This window comes from Dermochelys coriacea, chromosome 9 (assembly GCF_009764565.3).
Source record: "Dermochelys coriacea isolate rDerCor1 chromosome 9, rDerCor1.pri.v4, whole genome shotgun sequence".
NCBI lineage: Eukaryota > Metazoa > Chordata > Testudines > Dermochelyidae > Dermochelys > Dermochelys coriacea.
Window position 1 is genome coordinate 6317704 of NC_050076.1, and position 20734 is coordinate 6338437.

Below are 20734 nucleotides of genomic sequence, written 5' to 3' on the forward strand. Positions count from 1 at the left end.
TCAGGAGTAATGAAAGTGAATGTTGGCTTTAGCTTTGCTAGACTCTAGAGCCAGGGTAACTTGCAGCATGGAAAAACTACTCTTATAATAGCTTTCTGAAAATAAGGTGTTGGTTGCTCCTAAAGGCAATGAAATTCAAGGATGGGAAGGAGCCGAGAGACACAGGTCTGGGCTTGAAATTTTTTTTAATTTGTGTAGTTAATTCCCAGAGCTTCTGAAGTCCTGGGAGGAGAAAGACACTGCTGTATTGTTGGGCTATCAGGGTGCTCCCATAGGACATAAGGGCAGGGCAGCTGTGATCAGTTCACTCTTACTGCTTATGGCAGCAAGACGGAACATGGCAAGCATCTGACCCGCTAGTTCTTACCTCATTCTAAACTTTTTCAAAATCTTCCAGTCTTCCAAACCACTTCTGATCTATGACCTCCATGAACTGATCCAACCTGTCTGGGCCAAACTCTATTGGTTAGACCCTGCCCGCACCCTGTTTCTTTATACAGGGCTCCTTGTGTCAGACTGAAAATCTGTGGGCTTCAAGCTTAGTCCACTGCAGAATGGACAGATCCCCCTGAAGAGACACAGTATGTGTGTATCTTGCCAGGGGAAATTGCATATTCCAATCAAATGCTTGGTATGCTTGTCCTCTACTGGAATGCATGAGATGCAAAGCTGACACTCCATCTTCTAGGTCAGTCCTTGAAGGTTTTGTCAGACCCAAGGAAATGGACTCCACAATCCTACTAGTGGACAAACCAGGGTTGCTCGGTGTCTTGTCAAGCAGATAGGCAATGCCTAAAATTAGCATGGAGAAAAGATCTGGCACAGACGTTGGCTCCAGCATTGAAACCAGCACCGACACCTCTGGTATGGAAATCACGCCCCAGGAGGGGCTGCTCTGACCACCAGTGCAGAAGCTCGAGAAAGATATCCGTGTCTTTCCATAAGGGCAAACACTGCAGAACCTTCAGAAAGGAGTACAGCAAGCCCTGCACAGTGTTGAGAATTGGTGAGAGGGGGCCAGTGTGGACCAACCATTATCAGTACAGAGTTCTACACTTTGGACTCTCCACAGCACAAAGCATGTTCACAAAATGCCTGGCAGCAGTGGCACCAGATTTAAGAAGACAAGGAATTCACATCTACCTATACCTAGCTGAACATGCCTGCCATGCAGGAGACTGTGACAGCCTTTCAATGCATCCTTTTCCTGTTCTCTCAGCTAGTCTTCTGGTGAACTATGAAAAAACATTTCCTCACATTATCACAGATGATAAAGTTCACAATAGCTTTAATCAACTAAAGATCTGCAAGAATCTACCTGCCAGATGACAGTCCCTCCAGTCAGTGGTAAAAGACCTGTTGGCTAGTCCAACAACAGTAAGTATGTGCCTGTGATTTTTAGGCCACATGTTGGCATGCACATACATGATGCTGCTTGCCAGACTTCACCTACAACCCTTACAACTGTGGCTCCCCTTACAGATGTCTCATGAACAGGAGGATCAGTCTTGCCTCAAGTCCCACAAGAGCTCGCTTGGTGGCTAGACTCGGTAATTGTGAGAAAGAGGTACCATTCTCTGTTCTCTTCACAACAATGACTCTTATCACAGATGCATCAAGAAGAGGCTGGGGCACCCACCTGACCCATCTTCAGATACAAGGCACATGGTCTTGAGACAACCTGGAACTTCACAAGTACATCCTGGAGCCAAGGACTATCAGACTACCCTGTGTAACATTCCTACTGTTCCACACTAAGGTGCTCTCAGGATTCCACCTAAGCCAATTGATTATTTTAACAGTCTTCTTTCTGAAGCTGCGCTCACTGGGAGGAAAGCAGGTTTTGACATCTCCAACGTTTTGTTCTATTAGTTCAACAGAAAGAAGCTTTCAGGCTGTCTCCCTGCCTCTCTGTGGCCACATCATGGACCTCAAGAGGTCAGGCTATCTTGTTACAGAGACTCTCACTGCGTGATCCACTTACCATTTCTACCTGCTATTTTTTGGCTGGTGAGTCTCTCCCTGTGAAATCAAGGCACACTTTACCAGTGCACTAGCAGCATCTTCCGCCTGTTTCAGAAATGTGCCAGTCTCTGAGAGCCTCAAGGCAGCCATGTGGAGCAGACCACTTCTTTTGTTAAACATTATGCACTTGACATGGCAGCCTGGTTAGATATCCAACTTGGGAGAGCAGTACTTCAGTCACTGTTTAACACAGCTAAAACTCCTCACTCTGGCTGTCCAGGGAGGACACCTACAGTCAGATCCACCATGACACATACTTGAAGAAGAAAGAATGGTTACTTAACTTGCAGTAGGTTCCACACGGATTACAGCCTCTCAAACAACCCCATTTACTGTAGGGTAACCATTCTCGATTAAAAAAAATACATTTCCAGCATCAGCCCTGGGTAAAATGGACTTTGAGAATGAATGGTTCTGGAAGTGGTTGCTGTAAACTACTAAGCAGAGTCTTGTTTGAATGGCATCATGATTATTTCACAAGCCTTGTTTGTTAAATGAGTTCATCTGACTGGTTAATTATCCCCTGTTGTTTGGAACTTGGTGATTTTGTTATAAATTCTATTTTCCCTCATCTCCCTCCGAGCGGTGCTTACAAACAATATTTTGTTATGTTGATGGATTAACACTTCAAGACAATCTCAAAAGCAATCATCTTTTTGCCCTCGTAGTAGAATGGGGCAAATCTGTTTTTTTTTTTTTTTTAAGCAAAAATTCTAGGGTGTGTATCAGAACAGTAGAGAGCTCCACTTCTGTTTGTTGTATCATTGCATGAAACCCACCTTTTCACTTACCCATGAGATTAGATTAAATTCTGTTTTGGAGGTTGAGAGTGCTATAGTTTATAGCCATATGCACAATTTGTAGTTTGTCTCCTTTAATGTATGATGTGCTGTTAATTTTATGACCCATTCCATCTCTTGGGGAGGAAGCAAATCTATCACCTAAACACATGCATAAAGCTGTCTCTAACCCCAACAACAAACTCTTAGATGATCACTGTTTCTATCTCTGCATGGGACAGAGTCCTCTTTGAGTGGGAGGGGAGGCCTTGTAATGGAATTATAAATTATGAAAGCATCATGTGCTATCTTCTGGCAAGTGGACTTCAGTAGTTCAAACAAAGCCAAGATTTTATTTATACTTCTCTGGAAGTTACAAATGGTGTAGCAAAGATTTGTGCAAAACTGAGAAGGTTTCTTTGGAATCAAAACTTTAATTTTTCCTCCTCACTGGGTGCCGTGCTGGGAGAATATCCAACATGCTTTTTTAAACTTCTGCTGTTACGTGTAAGTGTATAGAACCAAACTAGCTATGTACCAGCACAGCACAGAACTCCACTTCTCTGTTTGTCTTGCATGAAATCCACCTTCTTGCTTAACCAGGAAGGCAGCAGGAATGGCTTACTTTGTGAAACACAACCTTACACTATAGATACAATGAGAATATTGCAATACAAATATGTGACAACTTCATTATATGTGTTAGTAACCTGCAAATCTGGTTAGGAAAGCAAAGGGAGAGAAACATTACCTGTCTGACATGTTAAATCTGATTTATTTGAGTTAGCTTTGATATCTTCACAGAATCAAACAGGACAGAGTTCAGGAGAAATCGAGAGCTCCAACTTTGGCTTGTTGCATCTTATTCTGACCACACCTAGCCCTGCTACCAGAACTTCCAGTCCTAGTGCTGGTGTTTCAGATCTGTCTGAGGACCAGTGCTGGGCTCTTCCTCTAGATCCAAAATCTCTGAGCCTTGAAGTCTCATGTTGGCATTTTGTTGAACTCTGACTTGAACATATATATGATGCAGAAAATCCTTCTGGGGAGGCGTAATTAATAATAATAAACCCCCCAGCATGGAAAACCTGTGCTTAAAGTAAAAACTTTCCATTGTAGGTCTCTCGCAAGAGCATTATTCAGGAACCCAAGTCCTCCAATCCTGGACTGCTACCCTGGCCCCTGTTATGGACCATTTGGCAATCAGATCTGCTTACCAGCCTCTAACAGAAGGATCTTCAGTGTTTGCACAGTCTATTGTGAAGACATTTTTGAAAGCACTAAATATGTATTTTCCCCTATTTGTGAATTGCCGCTTTGCTGTGACTTAAATCCTAATACTCACGACATTAATAAAATCGCCATTTGAACCTTTGAGAGGATGCTCTCAGTATCCTCTATCCCTCAGATCCGTGTTCTGTGCAGTGATGGCCTCAGCCAGAAGAGTCTGTGAGATCCAAGTCTTGAGGGCTAGCCCTCATTTATACAGAGAGTCATAAGGGGAAGGTGGCTTTATGCAGCATCCCAAATAGCTGACTAAAGCGATTTCTAATTTCCATTTTAACCAATCCATTAATCTCCAAATAGTCTTGCCTAAACTTCACTTAGCACCAGAAGAGGCTAGGTTGAATAGCTTAGATGTTACGCTCTTAGCTTTTATTTAGATAGGGCAAAGTCCATATGAAAATTGCCTAGATTAAATTTAGCTTGTGTGGATAAATCTGAGGGGGATGGAAAGCAGTGGCATAATGTCTCTGATCAGGGATTTTTTGACGGATAAAACTTTGTGTGCTGTCTTATCTATTAGGCATTTGCAAAGCACTAATTACCGTTGGACTGTATCTAGGTTCTTCATCATACGCAAGGATTACGATCACCTACTTTGCAGGTGTCCCTGTCTGAAAGTCTGTCTGAAAGGTGTCTGAAAGTCTTAAAACACATACTTCACCTTGTCTAAAGCAACTTCCCTAAAAAGTCTCTGATGAATAGTTACAGAGAGATGGATTTCCACTACCTGGTATTCTATTTGTATTCTACTTTATGAAGTGTTCCTCTAGATTTGACAGCTAGGTCTGATTCCCCAATGCTGGAGAACAATTAACTAGCATTAACAAATCTGTAAAGGAGGGAAGTACAAGAATAACGAATGAATCTCCCTAGCTGTGGGCTCTGTAGTGACACTACTCAAAGGAGAAAGGTGTACATACACAGTAACTTCAGCTCTTCTAACAATAAATTTGTATTGATCCACCCATTCCCCATTTTCAAAACCTTACTCTTTTCTAAGTCTGATACGGATTATGACTACGTGGAAAGGAACTGAGGTGGGCTGGAGCCACAGCTCCCTAAATAATCTTAACCTTGAATGTTTGGTTCTGTGAGGGGGATTGTGTACATTGCACCAATTGGCTACAGCTGTCTTCAGTGTACTGCTGCTGCTCAATGACTAAGCACTCCCTCCTTCATAGTAAACAGTCTTTCAAAATCTGCATATTATGTATGATGATCATTAAGTATGGGGGTGGAGAAGTTGATTTTCACTCATTTTAAAAAAAAATTATTTACCAGAAAATTAGTTGCAAATGAACCATTTCGTCTAGTTTTGCATCAAACAAAATATCAGAGTTCTGTGTTTGTTCTTGTGTTCGAAGCATTTGTCCTCAGGTATGTGAGCCTGGGTTATTTCCTCAGCATTTCAGATATTGCTTGTTGATAGTTTAGCTTTCAGTGAAATGATGGCCTATAGTTTTGGCCTTTAATTATCAAGATGGTAAAACTTTGTATATTATTACCAGAGATCAAATGAGTCACTGCTCAAATGTTTTGGGTTACTTCCAGGAGAACACAAAATAAATTTTGAGCTGACCTTTCTAAATGCTGTAAAACTTGAAAGTGCCGAGAAATATTACGGGGGTGGGAAACAAAGCTCCTTGGGCTTCATACCACAGTTTAGAAAAACTATTTAAGAACTGTCATGTGCTGCTCATTGTGACATCTGAGAACATGATTTGAATTGAAAACAAGGAACAGATTAAAGTAAATTGCCCTCAATAGCCAGCACCTACCTTCCTCACTGTACTGCTTCATGAGAGAAACCTCACCAGCAGTAGTTGGTCAGTCCTTGACCAAACAGATGTATCTTGCGCTGCACTGTGAATGTCAGCCAACACTTGCCCTTCTAGATCTACAGCTGGGAACCTCTGACTGAGAACACCCTGATGGAGTCCTACTGTCATGTGTTCGTATCTAGGAACTGCCAGCAAAAGCGCTTCAACCCAAATACTACTGAGGATGACCCTGCACATAAACTGTCAGATCAGCTCTTAGATAAATAATTTGGGTAAATATCACCCATAGAATTTACCCAAGACCAGAATGGCTCTTGTAGTGGTAGTCAATGTCTTGCATTTCAGATAGTAAACAGCATAACAACTTGATCTGAAATAGTTTCATTCTAGCTATTAGACATTAATTTATTAACAGCTGCTCTGTGCCCATTGCACACAGGCCGTATTGTTTCATATGGAGCTCTGGTATGAGTGGCCTGATAAAGTTAGTGACAGCAAGATGACTTTTATTCTAGTTTGGTTCCTTGCACTCCTCATGCCATGGCTAACCCTGCTGGACCTGCACTGCTCCTGTGATGACATTGCTCACAGGTTCTTGGTTCAGGGTTGGTGCTAATACATTTGATTTGTATGTTCTAGTTCATTAAAAGAAATGTATTTAATGTGCGTGAGTGTCAGCAGCATAAACCATCTACAGATACTTTGCGACTAAGGTTTGCTGGGCTTTGATGCACAGACGGAAGTGAATAACTTCCTGCCCCAAGATCTGCCTCTCATTTCCCAAAGAGGCCTTTCTGGCCTATGCACAGAGGCACTTCATTGTCAGACTTCAGATGCCAGTGTGAACATTAGCAGTTCTGCTGAATGTCTCTTGCTTCATCCAGGATCCGTTTCTCTGAAGATTTGATTACTGTGTAAATTCCAGATTACGGCCCACGTGGCTAGCAATTTTGCCGAGCTTTGTAGCAGCTGTCAGTTTTTATAAATAATCTGAACCCAAAAAACAGGGCCCAGAGCCACAGGAATGAGGTGACAATATTTCATACGAAAGGCAATCTAATACTCAAACTAGTCTCTTCAACATACTGTTCTACTCCATCTTCTATAGTTTTGTATATGTCCCTGTTTGTTTGAGATAGCACTGACAGAGGCCACAACCAGTGCTTGCGGCTTCCTTTTCAAAACGTTTGTCCCATTGAATGCCATGGAAGCCATAGTTTTTATAATTGAAAACCCAGGTAGATTCCAAAGTTGTTAAGACACACACTATCTCAGATCCTGTGACTAGGAAGAGCAATTAGAAATATTACACTAAATGCAAACGGATGTCTCTTTGCAGGGCACGAGATCTGGCATGATAAACATGAGTAAAAACGTTTATATTAAATAAATAAATAAAAGATTTCTAAGCCCTGGTACAAGATTTTACATTTATAAAACTCATGATAGCATAACATAAAATAGAGGGGATTTTTTGGTACAAGATATTTAAAATACTGAGAGTACATTGTGTGTATGTTTAATGTATATATAAAATTTTAAATTGCTTCCTTGTTTTAGCATTCACAGCCTTAAGGAAACTTGGGTCCTTTCATTTAAAAAAACAAAAACAATTCTCAGAATGAAGGGGAATTGGACGAGGAAGAATCTTATTAACAAGAACTTGGCTTGATTTACTGTTCTCTTGGAAAGAGTGAATAACGAGTAATTGCATCCTACTGAAGTCTATATCTTCTATCCTTGTTGAGAAATGTTTTGTTGTTCAGCTGCATTGTCCTTTGTTTAAAGATGGCTGATCTGTCACTCCTCGGTTACAAGTGTAATGTGCATGGAGAACAAAAAAAAAAGGTAGCAATCACTGTTACATCTGTGTTTAACAAATGGTGGTTACTGATATGAATGGGTGTGTCCTTCACGATGATGATGGTCTAGAGCAGGGGTTCTCAACCTTTTTCTTTCTGAGGTCTACCTAACATGCTATAAAACCTTCACAGCCCACCTGTGCCACAATAACTGGTTTTCTGCATATAAAAGCCAGGGCTGGCGTTAGGGGGTAACAAGCTGGGTAATTGCCTGGGGCCCCATGCCACAGGGCATCCTGCAAAGCTACATTGCTTAGGCTTTGACTTCAGCCCCAGGCTGCAACCCCATGTGGTGGGGCTTCAGCTTTCTGCCTTGGGCCCAAGTGAGTCTAATGCTGGTCCTCCTTGGCAGACCCCCTGAAACCTTCTTAAAGAAAAAGAGTACTTGGGGCACCTTAGAGACTGACAAATTTATTTATTTGTCTCTAAGGTGCCACAAGTCCTCCTTTTTCTTTTTGCAGATACAGACTAACACGGCTGCTACTCTGAAACCTTGTTGTAGCCCCCTAGGGGGCCCCAGACCCTTGGTTGAGAACCACTGGTCTAGAGCAGTGGTTCTCACGTGGGGTACACAGAGATCTTCCAGGGGGTATATCAAATGATCCAGATATTTGCCAGTTTGTACAACAAGCTACATAAAAAGCACTACTGAAGTCAGTACAAACTAAAATTTAATACAAACACTTGTTTATACTGCTGTATATACTACACACTGAAATGTAAGTACAATATTTATATTCCAGTTGATTTATTTTATAATTAGATGGTAAAAATGAGCAAGTAAGCAAATTTTTTCAGGAATAGTGTGCTGTGACACTTTTTTTTGTATTTTCATGTCTGATTTTGTAAGCAAGCAGTTTTTAAGTGAGGTGAAACTTGCAGGGGATGGGAGTATGCAAGACAAATCAGACTCCTGAAAGGGGTACAGTAGCCTGGAAAGGATGAGTCACTGGTCTGGAGCGCCTCTAGATTAAATGTGGTGACTTCTAAAGGAACTGATTGCTATTATAACCAGAATTAATTGTCAGAAGGGCAAGGAAAGAGGATGGAGTACAGTGCACTTTTCCTTTAAGGCAGCTGTGATTCAGCCAGCATAGTGCATTTTTTCTGTCTGAGGAAAAACCTTTTTGTATGGAACACTACACTGGCTAAAGGACAGTTTCTAAACCAAAGCTTGACCCATCCACAGTCATTGACTAAACTGTCTTTTAAAATGAGCTGGCCTGAACCAATTTTAAAACTAGATCAGGTAACACCGATTTAGTTCCAAAACAGTAACTGAAAGAAAATAAATATTTGTTTGGCTAGGATCCCATTTCCTTTGTAAGTATCAATGAATCAGCAGTGTTGAGAGACAGCATGTCATGTTTGGAAAGAAACCATTGTTCTCCAACTATAAATTTTCCAACAGCTTCTTAATACCTCCAGTCCAGAATTTGCGTCATGAAGTGTAGCGGAGAAATCGTTTGCTATCAGTTTGGAACAAGAGATTGATTCTTTTAGCTCTGAAGTGTGGTGTTTCCAGTTTCACAGGATGTTTTGAGCCTCCCGTAAACATTTTTACTATAGAGTCTAGCAATATTTTATAGTAAAATATCTCTTGGATTCTAGTCTTCTCCTGATCTTCACTCACTATGATTGTTTTCTTCCAACCTTGTTGAATCTTGGTCTCATAAAATGTAATTCCTAACACGGTTTTCTGGTTTGTTGACTTCAAGACTTGGCAGATTAGATGATCATGATGGTCCCTTCTGACCTTAAAGTCCTATGAGTCATGTTAATGGTCTTTCTATTGATGAAACAATCTTTCTTTGGATATTTTTTTCTTATGGGGTGCTGGTGGGGAATCTAATAGTCTGAACTCAGTAATAGGAGTCAGGACCTCCTGAATTATAATCCTACTTCTGGCACTTCATATTTTGGTCTTCACTAGACAAGGTAATAGAGATATTGATTGCAACAATAACTCTTGTCCTTGCACCATTCAGTATATCCATTCTTTTGATGCATTCCTGCCCTATACACCTTCTTCCCATGGTTGCACTAACATATAATGGGTCTCCTGAAGAACTGTTGCTGGGAGCAAGGACATTTAATAATTTCAAAACAAGAAGCAGTGCATTGTGGGATGGAGTGAGGAGGGACCGGTTGAACTAGTACAGTTCCAGTGCTTGAGCTCTCCTGTACACGGTGGGTAGAAACTACGATTGTACATTATTCCCCAGTCAGGCACACCTGAGCTGAAATCCTTGTTCCAAGTTTTACCAACAATTTGTTATAGTAATTGTCAGTTATAAAATACCTGAGAAGGCAGCTGTGGGTGGAAGATGAGCTGTTGAATGTCGTAATTTCCATGACACGGGACATTGTGAAAAACGCGTTCCATTTCAAAAGGAAGAAAAATAGAAATTTCAAAAATTTCTGCAGAATGGAGATCTGAAAAAAGTAATTTTAAATGCTCATTGTTCTGTTTCCAAAATTCCAAGCTCTCAGGGTCCCAGTTCCCCATGAGCCCTGTCCCAGCCAGGGAACCTGAAACCTCTGAGAGCCCCCAGGCTTTCCAGGCTCATGGTTCCGAGCAAGGAGTATGGAAGACCTGGGATCTCCAGCCCTGTAGCAGTCCTCATGGTAGGGTTGCCACAGAGCCAGGGGTCCTGGAAGCCTGGGCTCCCCAGCAGCCTGCCAGTTGTGTTGGCAGAAAGCAAGGCCAGGTTTTGTCAGAACACTGTCTGTGTTTATAGGAAGTTCATTGAAACAAATTTTTGTGGAACATTTTGGTTTCAACAAACCAGCATTTTCCATCAAATACTGGTTTTGCTGGAAAACTCCTGACCTACTCCAACCACAGTATGTCTTACAAGCATGCTCAAGGCATTCCAAGCAATTGCATGCTGCTCAGCCTTTTCGCTTACATGTGGGCATGAATACTGTGTGTCAGCAGAAATACGAGGGTCTCTTTCAAAATCTCATCAGTGGGGGCAAAGTCACTGATTGTCTGGACTGTTCTCTGGAGAAGAAGGTCCTCTGGGAAAATGTTTAATAGGTTTTGGGAAGTATGTTATGGCAGGAAGTGAGCATCAGCTCTTGATAGAGTTTTAAAACTGCATTTAGAACGTTGGAAATCTCGCTGTGGATCAGCTGTTGTTTCCGAGTGCTTCCACAGTAGCTTTACTGCCTTAGCAGATATATCTGCCCACTTACCTGCAGCTGAAGTGAGTACCTGGAAAGAGGACTTGGGGATTACCAACAGCAAAAGGGACCATAGGGGAAGAAGCCTGCTCAAACCACCTTCTAGCTATGCCTGGGAATGGCGGGAGTCTTTTTGATGGGCCTTTTTCAGTTCCTAGGGGTGGTGGGCATAGATATAGTTTGGGAGGGCTTATTGCAGAAACAGGAAATGAAGGGAAACTGGTGCTACCATCAGATGTCCTGTCTACTCTGGAGATACATAAAAGAATCCTAGTTGTTTGACTTGCCTCTTTCTACTGTGATTGAATGTGATTGAACCCTTACAGAGAAAGAACTCCCTGTTTTCTGTGGCTAGCTTTTCTGTTACTGGTGTGAATCAATATTTTACCTCAGGTTTTCTTTCTCCTCTTACAGGTCAGCCAGTTCAGACAGCTCTATTCCAAAGTCATTAATGATAAGCATGACGATGTTATGGCCAAGTTTGGAGCAATCCTGGCCCAGGGCATCTTGGATGCAGGTAACCTTCCTTAATATTAAAGTAGTAAAAAGTTCTAAGACTTTGATCAGGCCTCCGGAAGTGTTCTAGGTCTCTTGAAGCCAATGGTGAAAAGGATTTGGAAGCCTGGAGCTCTGACTAACCTAGAGCTATACATCATTACATGGGAGTTTCACAGACGGAGGATTATCACAAAAGGTATGATAGTTACAGGGGTATCAGAGCTTCCATAAACCCCTCGTTTTCAGGGGGTTTCATCTGACTGCAAAAATAAAACCTCTTCAACACAGTTTCTGTGTAAAACTGTTCCAAACTTTAAAGGTAATCCTTTTCCAGATTTCTGCCCAAAGTGTCATTTTCCTTTGACAGGTTTCAGAGTAGCAGCTGTGTTAGTCTGTATTCACAAACTTATGCTCAAATAAATTTGTTAGTCTCTAAGGTGCCGCAAGTACTTCTTTTCATTTTCCTTTGAATCCATTTGTCATCCAGAGCCTTGATTTACAGTACATAAGTGGTGTTTATATGTTGCTTCCTTTCTATGGAAAGTAGTTTCTTCACAAGTCAGTGTGGAAACCTTGTGGTATTTGTCTTTCAACTTTCTTTGGGATCTGTGTTAAATTATTTTTTTAACTCCATTAGTGAGCATGTTTCCTCATTGTTGGGGAAAAGGTTCAGAGAAGGAAGCACAATTAATTGTATCAGTATTATTGCAGAAAAGCCAAAGCTATTGTCATCAAAGGGCATCTGCTTATGTCTGTAGCTTGCCAGTTTGGAGAATTTCGTTACACAACTGCTAGTGACTAAGTGTTACACCATGGATTTAAACTATTAAAGACTTTATAACCCCCGGTGCTGATCAACAAGACCTATTAAGGAGAGATTCCATGGAGAAAAGGAAAACAAATTAAAAGATGTGCCCTTTCTTTCCTTTCTCAAGAGCTCACTCTTGCAGGGCTCTTAATTTAGTGATATCAGATGTTCCTATTCTTCTTCCAGTGCTTGCTCACGTCATTTCCATTCCAGGTGTGCATGCCCCCACGTGCATAGTCGTCGGACACTTTTGCCTTAGTGGTATCCGTAGGGTCAGCTGTGGCACCCTCTGGAGTGCTGCGCTCATGCCTCGGTATATCAGGCACCACTGGCCCGATGCGCTCTCAGTTCCTTCTTACTGCCCGGTGAAAGTCAGGGGGAGGGATAGCTCAGTAGATTGAGCATTGGCCTGCTAAACCCAGGGTTGTGAGTTCAATCCTTGAGGGGCCATTTAGGGCTTGGGGCAAAAATTGGGGATTGGTCCTGCTTTGAGCAGGGGGTTGGACTAGATGACCTCCTGAGGTCCCTTCTAACCCTGAGATTCTATGAACACCTCTTTCCCTTGCTTCACAAGTGGTCAGTGGGGTTTTTTCTCTAGCTTGAGCTCTGTGCTTTAGCTGTAAATAGCTTGTAGTAGTTTAGTTAGTAAGTAAGCAGTCAGTCAGTCAGTTAGGGACCCGGAGGGGACTTTGCCCAAGGCGGGGCATGCCCTGGTCTCAGGGATTTAAGCCCGGCTCTGACTGCAACAGGACTATGCCTGTTAGTGACCCGCACAGCAGCTGTTTGTAGTGCCTGGGGAAATCCCGTAAAAAGAGAAGTGTCACATCTGTAAAAACTTGCATCCCAGGACACAGAATGTGACATTTGCTTGAAGGCCCTCCTCACGGAGGCTGCTCTTCTCCCAGACTTGGAGCTGGTATGGCTGGGCACAGCACACAGCCCTTTGACTTCAGTGCCCCCTTTGCTGGCGCCCAAGAAGAGGGACCTGGCACCAAGCAAGCCAGATCAAGGGGCATTGGGTATAGGACCCTGCTCGGGCCACCCGCCCACACCGGACCTGCAAGGGGGCTCTGCCGCAGGGAGTACTACCCCCCTAAGAACTCACCACCAACTCCAGGGAGCAGTAGGGGAACCAGGCTGATGGCACAGTCAGCGCCCTCTTGGTACCCGGAGAGCAACAAGGATGGACCCAGCTAAGGCTCCCCATGAGGGCAAGCTGGCCGTGAAGGCCTCCCAGAAGGCAAGCAAGCACTGCCGGTCTCCAGAGTCAAGGCAGAGCCCTGTGTCGTCATGCCATTGGTCTTCTCTTCAGCCCAGGTCGCCAGTTTGCCACAACAGGTCACTGGTACTGCAATCCCGGTCTCTGCCTTCGCGCCAGGGCTCGCCTAGAGAGATGCCAATCATCTTACAGTCAACACCAGTCGTCTTCATGGCGACGGCCACCGACGCCTTGGGGACGCTCCCAGCTCAGTGCCACTCTCCCTACTTCTGCCACCAGTCTGACTATTTCAGGCACCGGTTACCTGTGGCGACGGTTAGCCGGCAGACCCAGGCCTCGACGGCCCCGCCTTGGTCTCCAGGGGAAGAGAACTTCTCCGGCATGGAGATGGGGCTCAGTCCCTCGTCTAGACAGCAACGCGACTGGGTTCTGGAAGGTGCATCCACTGTGGCGATGCCGACCTGGCAACAGGGCCAGTGACTGACCTAATGGCCCTAGTGAAACACCTGGTGTATGCCCGTTATGCCAATGCCCCTGTCCCACCAGTCCTTGGTCGCCGTATCGGACAAACCTCACTTGGCATCGACAGCAACAGGCTTGGTGCAGGACACGCCGGTGGGCGTTGCGGTGTAGGAGCAGTGCAGCCTCATGCCATGACTTGGGCTTATTAGTGAATGAAAAGAAGTCAACCCTAGTTCCAGTGCAGTGGATAGAGTTCATTAGAGCAGTTCTCGACGCCATGCGGGCAAGGACATTTCTTTTGGAGTCCTACTTCATGTCAAACGTAATCTCCTGGGTGGGGGATAATCCGCTCACCACTACCCACACCTGCTGACAGTTGTTAGGTCATATGACATCCTGCACCTACCTGGTCCACCATGCCCAGCTCCATCTCTGCCCACTGCAGGCATGGTTAGTGTCATTCTACATCCCCAACAGGCATGACCTGGACCTGGTAGTCAAGATGCTGGACCACTCAGTGTACCTCCCTGGAACCAGGAATGTTTTGGTGGATCGCCTCAGCAGAACCTTCTCCTCTCGCCTCGAGTGGTCTCTCCACCCTGATGTGGTTGACCAGATCTTCTGAAGACGGGGGTTTCCCCAGGTAGACTTGTTTGCGACTCGCCACAACAGGAAGTGCCACCTGTTCTGCTTGTTCCGGAGGATCGACAGGGACTTCCTTTCGGATGCCTTTCTGTTCCCGCGGTCGGGATATCTGATGTACGCTTTCCCGACAGTGCTGTTGCTCCACAAGGTCCTCATGAAGGTCAAGCAGGACAAGGCCAAAAGTCATCCTGATTGCCCTGGCTTGGCCTCCTCAGCACTGGTTCAGCACGCTTATGGACTTGTCGGTGTTGGCCCCGATGCTGCTGCCCTACTGGCTGGATCTCCTGTCGCAGAATCACGGCCGGCTCCTGCACCCAAACCAGGCAGCTCTGCACCTCACAGCTTGGTTGCTCCATGGTTGACTGCTGAAGAGCAGGAGTGCTCGGTGTGAGTCCAGGTCCTACTGGGAAGCAGACAGCCCTCCACTAGAGCCACCCATCTGGGTAAATGGAAACGCTTCACGTGCTGGACTTCGGCCCAAGGGGTTGGGCCTGAGCAGGCCTTGCTGCAGCTGATCCTGGATTACCTTGTACATCTCCAGTTCCAAGGGTTGTCCCTTTCATCCATTTCAGGGCAGATCAGTCTTAGTGCATGGCATGACGGTCCGGTTCTTAAAAGGTCTGGAGCAGTTCTACCCTCAAGTCTGGGATCCTGTCCCTCCCTGGGAGCCTAATCTGGTACTCACATGGCTCATGAAAGTGCCCTTCGAGCCCTTTGCATCCTGTTCTCTTCTTCTGCTCTCCTGGAAAGTGTCATTCCTGGTGACGATAACTTCTGCCCAAAGGGTTTCCGAGATTAGGGCACTCATCCTGGAACCACCTTATACGGTGTCCTTCAAGGACAAGGTCCAGCTGCGACTGCATCTGGCTTCCTGCCCAAGGTGGTTTTGCAGTTTCATACGAGCCACGACATATTCTTGCAGTCTTCTTTCCAAAGCCTTATAAGTCTGAGGAGAAACATAGATTGCACTCCCTGGACATCAGGAGAGCTCTACCCTTCTACATAGACAGGACCAAACCGTTTCGCAAGTCGACTCAGTTATTTGTCGCGGTAGCAAGTAGGATGAAAGGTCATCCTGTGTTTGCCCAGAGGATTTCATCTTGCATCACCGTCTGCATCAGTTTCTACTATGATCAGGCGAAGGTGCCTCCGCCGGCAGTTGTCACCGTGCACTCAACTAGAACGCAGGCCTCAGTGGTGGCCTTCCTGGCCCAAGTGCCCATTCAGGATATCTGCAGAGCTGCTCACTGGTCATCTGTTCACGTTCATATCTCACTATGTGCTTACCCAATAAGCTCGAGATGATGCTGGCTTTGGTAGAGCAGTGCTGGAAGATGCATGACTGTGAACTCCGAGCCCACCTCCAGGGATATTGCTTGTGAGTCACCAAGAATGGAATTGACATGAGCAAGCAGTCGAAGAAAAAACGGTTACCCACCTTTCATAGCTGTTATTTGAGATGTGTTGCTCATATCCATTCCATGACCCACCTTTCTGCCCCTCTGTCGGAGTTGCCGGCAAGCAAAAACTGAGAGGGCATAGGGCCGGTGGTGCCTGATATACCAACTCATGAGCGTGGCGCTCTAGAGGGTGCCACGGCCGACCCTGTGGATACCGCTAAGGCAAAAGTCTCTGATGACTGTGCACGTGTGTGTGCATGCACCTAGAATGGAATGGACGTGAGCAAGGCATCTCAAAGAACAAAGTTACCTTACGAAAGGAAGGTAACCTTTTTTTCTTCCCACAATCAAATGCGACTTCCACCTCCTGTCCTGTTGTACTATGGGCCATTTCCCCCCTTGAATCCTCTCATCCTACATTTGAGAGCTCCATTCACAGCACACTTGCTGCAGCTTGGTCAGAGGACAGACACTGACCTTTGTTTTAGGACCGTGGCTGGTAGGAGACACTGGCATCACTACAGTCATCTTCCTTCCTCTGACATCACCCCTCCCCCTTATCAAACCTGAGCTCCAGGAGCCTGGTTGACACAAGACTCAAGGCTACTCCCAAACCATAGTCTCCTGTAGTGTAGCATGTGCCATGAAGCCTCAGGCCAGCTGGGTCATAGATTTTTTTCATAGATGTGAACCTGTTTTGAACTTTATCTCTGACAGGATCAAGTTAAAAAAATCAGGTAAAATCTTGTTCCTATCTTATTCATTTATCATACAGCAGCTTGGAAGAGAGAGAGAGAGAGGTAGGGTGTGTGTCTGTGGGGGGGGGGGGGGAAGACTGGGAAAGTGTATGAAGTAATTATAGGACTGGAAGGGACCTCGAGAGGTCATCCAGTCCAGTCCCCTGCACTCAGGGCAGGACTATGTATTATCTAGACCATCCCTGACGGGTGTTTGTCCAACCTGCTCTTAAAAATCTCCAATGATGGAGATTCCACAACCTCCCTAGGCAGTTTATTCCAGTGCTTAACCACTGTGACGGACATTAGGAAAAACTTCCTGACTAACCTAAACCGTTCTTGCTGCAATTTAAGCCCATTGCTTCTTGTCCTATCCTCAGAAGTTAAGAAAAACAATTTTTCTCCCTCCTCCTTGTAACAACCTTTTATGTACTTCAGAACTGTTCTCATGTTCCCCCTCAGTCTTCTCTTCTCCAGACTGAACGAACCCATTTTTTTCAATCTTCCCTCAGAGGACATCTTTCTTGAAATGTGGCATCCAGAACTGGAGACAATACTCCAGTTGAGGCCTAATCAGCGCGGAGTAGAGCGGAAGAATTACTTCTTGTGTCTTCCTTTAAAACACTCCTGCTCATAAATCCAGAATTATGATTGGGTTTTTTTTTTTTTTTTTTTTTGCAACAGTGTTATACTGATTACTCATATTTAGATTATGATCCACCATGACCTCCAGAGCCATATCATCCTCCCCCAGTAGCATAACAACAGTTCTCTCTAGCTGTATAGCTTCCTCAGTCTTGGATGTCTCCATCTGAATACTCTCAATGTGTGTGTGAATTCAAAGAAAGCCATGGACTAAAATTTTCATAACCTGCTACCTCATTCACCGGAGACTCTTCAAAAAGAACATGCATTAATCCCTGAATTCCCTTGATCTTCGCTGCTCCACTAGAAATGCTTCTCTGAGGCAGGGAGCGGCAGAGGCTGAAACTTGAATCACTGTTACAGGCAGAGAGGCGTAGTGTCATCTGCCGTAGCTGGTGCAGTTGAACTTGTAATACTTCATGGGAGGGAAAAGGGGAGCAATTCTATCCCAGCGACAGGGCTTTAACACAGAGGGCAGCATTTTCAGAGAGTTGGGGAGAGCTGTCATGTTTTTTTGCTCCCACAATGAAGTAGACATTAGACTTGTGGTGTCGCATGAGGGGAGTGCTGTTGAAGTGGAAATAAAAAACTTGGTCAGTGTTTAATTGTTAGGTCTAAACAGCTGCATTTTGCTAGAGGCTTGCCTTGTTAGGTAGTTTCAGTGTACAGGGTTTTTTTAAATGCTAACTAGGTTTTCTCCCCAAACCCCTAAACTTGTGTAGTCTTTTCCTCTCTTGTGCTTAGCTGACAAGGGTTCTTTCTCTGTCCCTTCCCAAATTAACATACAGTATCTGAAAAAATATATATTAGTAGGTTCAAGCTCTAGGAGTGAACTTGTGATCTCTTTTAGACCTCACAGTTTAACCTGCTTTAAGAGATCCTCTGTGCACTAAGTATCTATTCTAGTTTTAAATCTTCCCCTCGCTACAAGTGAGAAGGAAACACCAGCCAAGGTCGATAAGCCAGCATTTATGTAGTGCCTCCAAAATGCATTTTCTGCTCCAGTGGTTGGCTCATGAGCAGCTGCTAACTAAATTGCTCCCGAGTTAAAATTGACAGCACTGATAATCCTGAGGCTGTGATAACATAACCAAGTTAATTTCAGTTTCTACTAAAGAAACAAAAAACACATCTGTGTTAACTAAATGCAAAGGGAGAAAAATACAGTTGCATTCTAACAGAAAAATACAAACAGAAGTAAAGTACCGATACTTTAAACAAGTCAAGTGCAGGACAGTGCACTGCCCCTTGCAGGGCCCTGTTTTAGTGTGAATTATCTTCCCTCTCAGTCAAGAGTGTGGTGGAGGTGGGTGGATAAGGAGTGCGCCAAAGATAGTTGAATGGGTCCTTTTGACTTTTGAATTGTGAGCTCCTTGCACCAGGTACCATCTTGGTTTTATGTCCTATACTGTGTAGCTGTGAAGCTTAACTAATAATGAATGGCTAAGAAGAAGTTAAGATCCACAGGAGTAAGGGCAGGTGGGACCGAGCCATCAGGGATTTTTGGTGTGGTTGTGATGCTAGGAAGACCTCTCAGGAGGGTGAGGTGAGAAGTTTCCTTCCAAATTACTTAGGGAAGAGCTCACTTTGGATTTGTGCTTGTAAGTCCATCTCAGTATTGTTACCCCAGTAAGCATAGATCTGCCAGGAAATGTTTTTCCTGTTTCAAATCCTAAACTCTTTTGATTTCTTGCAAGAATATATTCAGCTGCACAGAGGGGTTCCCTCATATACCTCCAATTCAGTGTTGCTTTCAACTCCTATGAGACACGGAAAAAGCACTACTCCTTTCTCCTGTCCTTGCCCACCTCTGTTTACAGAGTCCCAATTTAAAATCAGACCTTCCATCAGTAACTCTAGCTATTAGAAACATAAGCCATTATGTACATTAATACTTTTGCCTACTAGATGAGTGCTGTCTTTTGTGTTCTATTGCATATGTGAATCACCTCGCTGACACAAGTTGACATTGACTCTGCTAGAGGCTTGGTGGTTTATTGGATGAAATATTGACCTTTCTGCTCTGGAAATATAGCACAGGTGGTCTTCATGCTGTCCTAGGTGAAGTAAGCTATGTGCCTCTGCTGATTTAAAAAATAATCAGCATGGTAGTGTTGGGGGAGCCTTTGGGCATTTTTTTCCAGGGGCTGTGAACCATCTCATTGTTGTACGTTGATGTGACCCAGTGATGATGAGCTGAACACCATCGTGTTGCCCTGGGCCATGCTCTGAGTGTCTTCAGCAAGGGATTTGTCCCATCAGACAGACTTACAACTGGGTGGGAGGAAATCATGGAAGTTAGACCTTGTCTATGCTAAAGGGAAAAGTCGATCTAAGCTACGCAATTAGTTACATGAAAAGCGTAACTCAAATTGACATAGCTTAGATCTACTTACCGTGTGGTCCACACTACACATGTTGATGGGAGAGCATTTATCATCAACTCCCCTTACTCTTCTTGATCCTGGAGTCGATAGGAGAGCAATCAATGGTCGATTTAGCGGGTCAGGACCCGCTAAATTGACTGCTGATGCATCAGTCGCCTCCGGTAACTGTAGACAAGCCCTTAGATGCTTGCAGCACAGCCACTTAAGGAGTGAATTCACTGGGATATATAACAGCATAACCTAGTTTGTGTTCTTTGCTGTTATGAGTCCATATAAAATCTAGCATAGCAGATCCTGGTAACTTTAGGGTTATAAACTGTAGGTCCAATAGACTTTGTGTCAGTAGCAATATAGGTGTGGGAGTGAATCTGAAGATCCTCCATGTTTAATCTCCTTTAAGACCTCATTAGAAGCATCTTCTCTGGCCTGTAATGTATCTCTTCTAAGCCTGTTGGTGCTGCTGCTTAATGATTAAGGCAATAACTGTCATGCAACACAAGGTCCTTCCATCTTTCCTGCTCCCCCACAAAACTGTGGATGTTAATGTTGAGTGTGCATTTATGGAGAGCAGAGAAAATGGCATGAACATATCTTTGAGATCTGTCACTCAGCCAGGAAATTCCAAGGAGTGGATAATATAATTCTGAAGGTTAAAAATAAAAGGTTGGAAAATAAAATTCCAGTAGTTAAAATAAAACAAGATTAAAGTTGCTTCAGCAATGTGCAGGTGGTTTTTTTTCATAGTCTATCTTATGATCATATAGATAGTAACACAGTAAAGTAAAAGCTTAAACGTACAAAGGGAGAAAAGGCTAGAAACCATGAACGTGCAATGTCTTTATTTGCAGGGAGTATGTTTGTGTGCTTGTACAGTGCCTACCGCAGTGGGGTCCTGATCTCTGAACAGAGTGTCTAGCGGCTACTGCAGTACAAATAATTGATAACAATAAACCAAAAAAAGGGGAACTGCAAGAGAGTAGTGGGTGGAGCACATAGGAGATATTTGTAAG

At 44.1% G+C, this 20734-nt stretch overlaps 1 protein-coding gene across 3 annotated transcripts in view; it reads left to right on the forward strand.

Annotated features, from left to right (window-relative positions):
* PSMD1 (proteasome 26S subunit, non-ATPase 1) overlaps positions 1–20734 on the forward strand; it is a 117108-nt gene that overhangs the window by 76976 nt on the left and 19398 nt on the right. For all 3 annotated transcript variants that reach the window (XR_006273982.1, XM_038415537.2, XM_043491574.1), the window contains exon 19: positions 11338–11440. Coding sequence is in view for 2 of the 3 variants with exons in the window: in XM_038415537.2 (XP_038271465.1) it covers positions 11338–11440 (103 nt within the window). In the remaining variant the exon portion in view is untranslated. The remainder of the gene's footprint in view (positions 1–11337; positions 11441–20734) is intronic.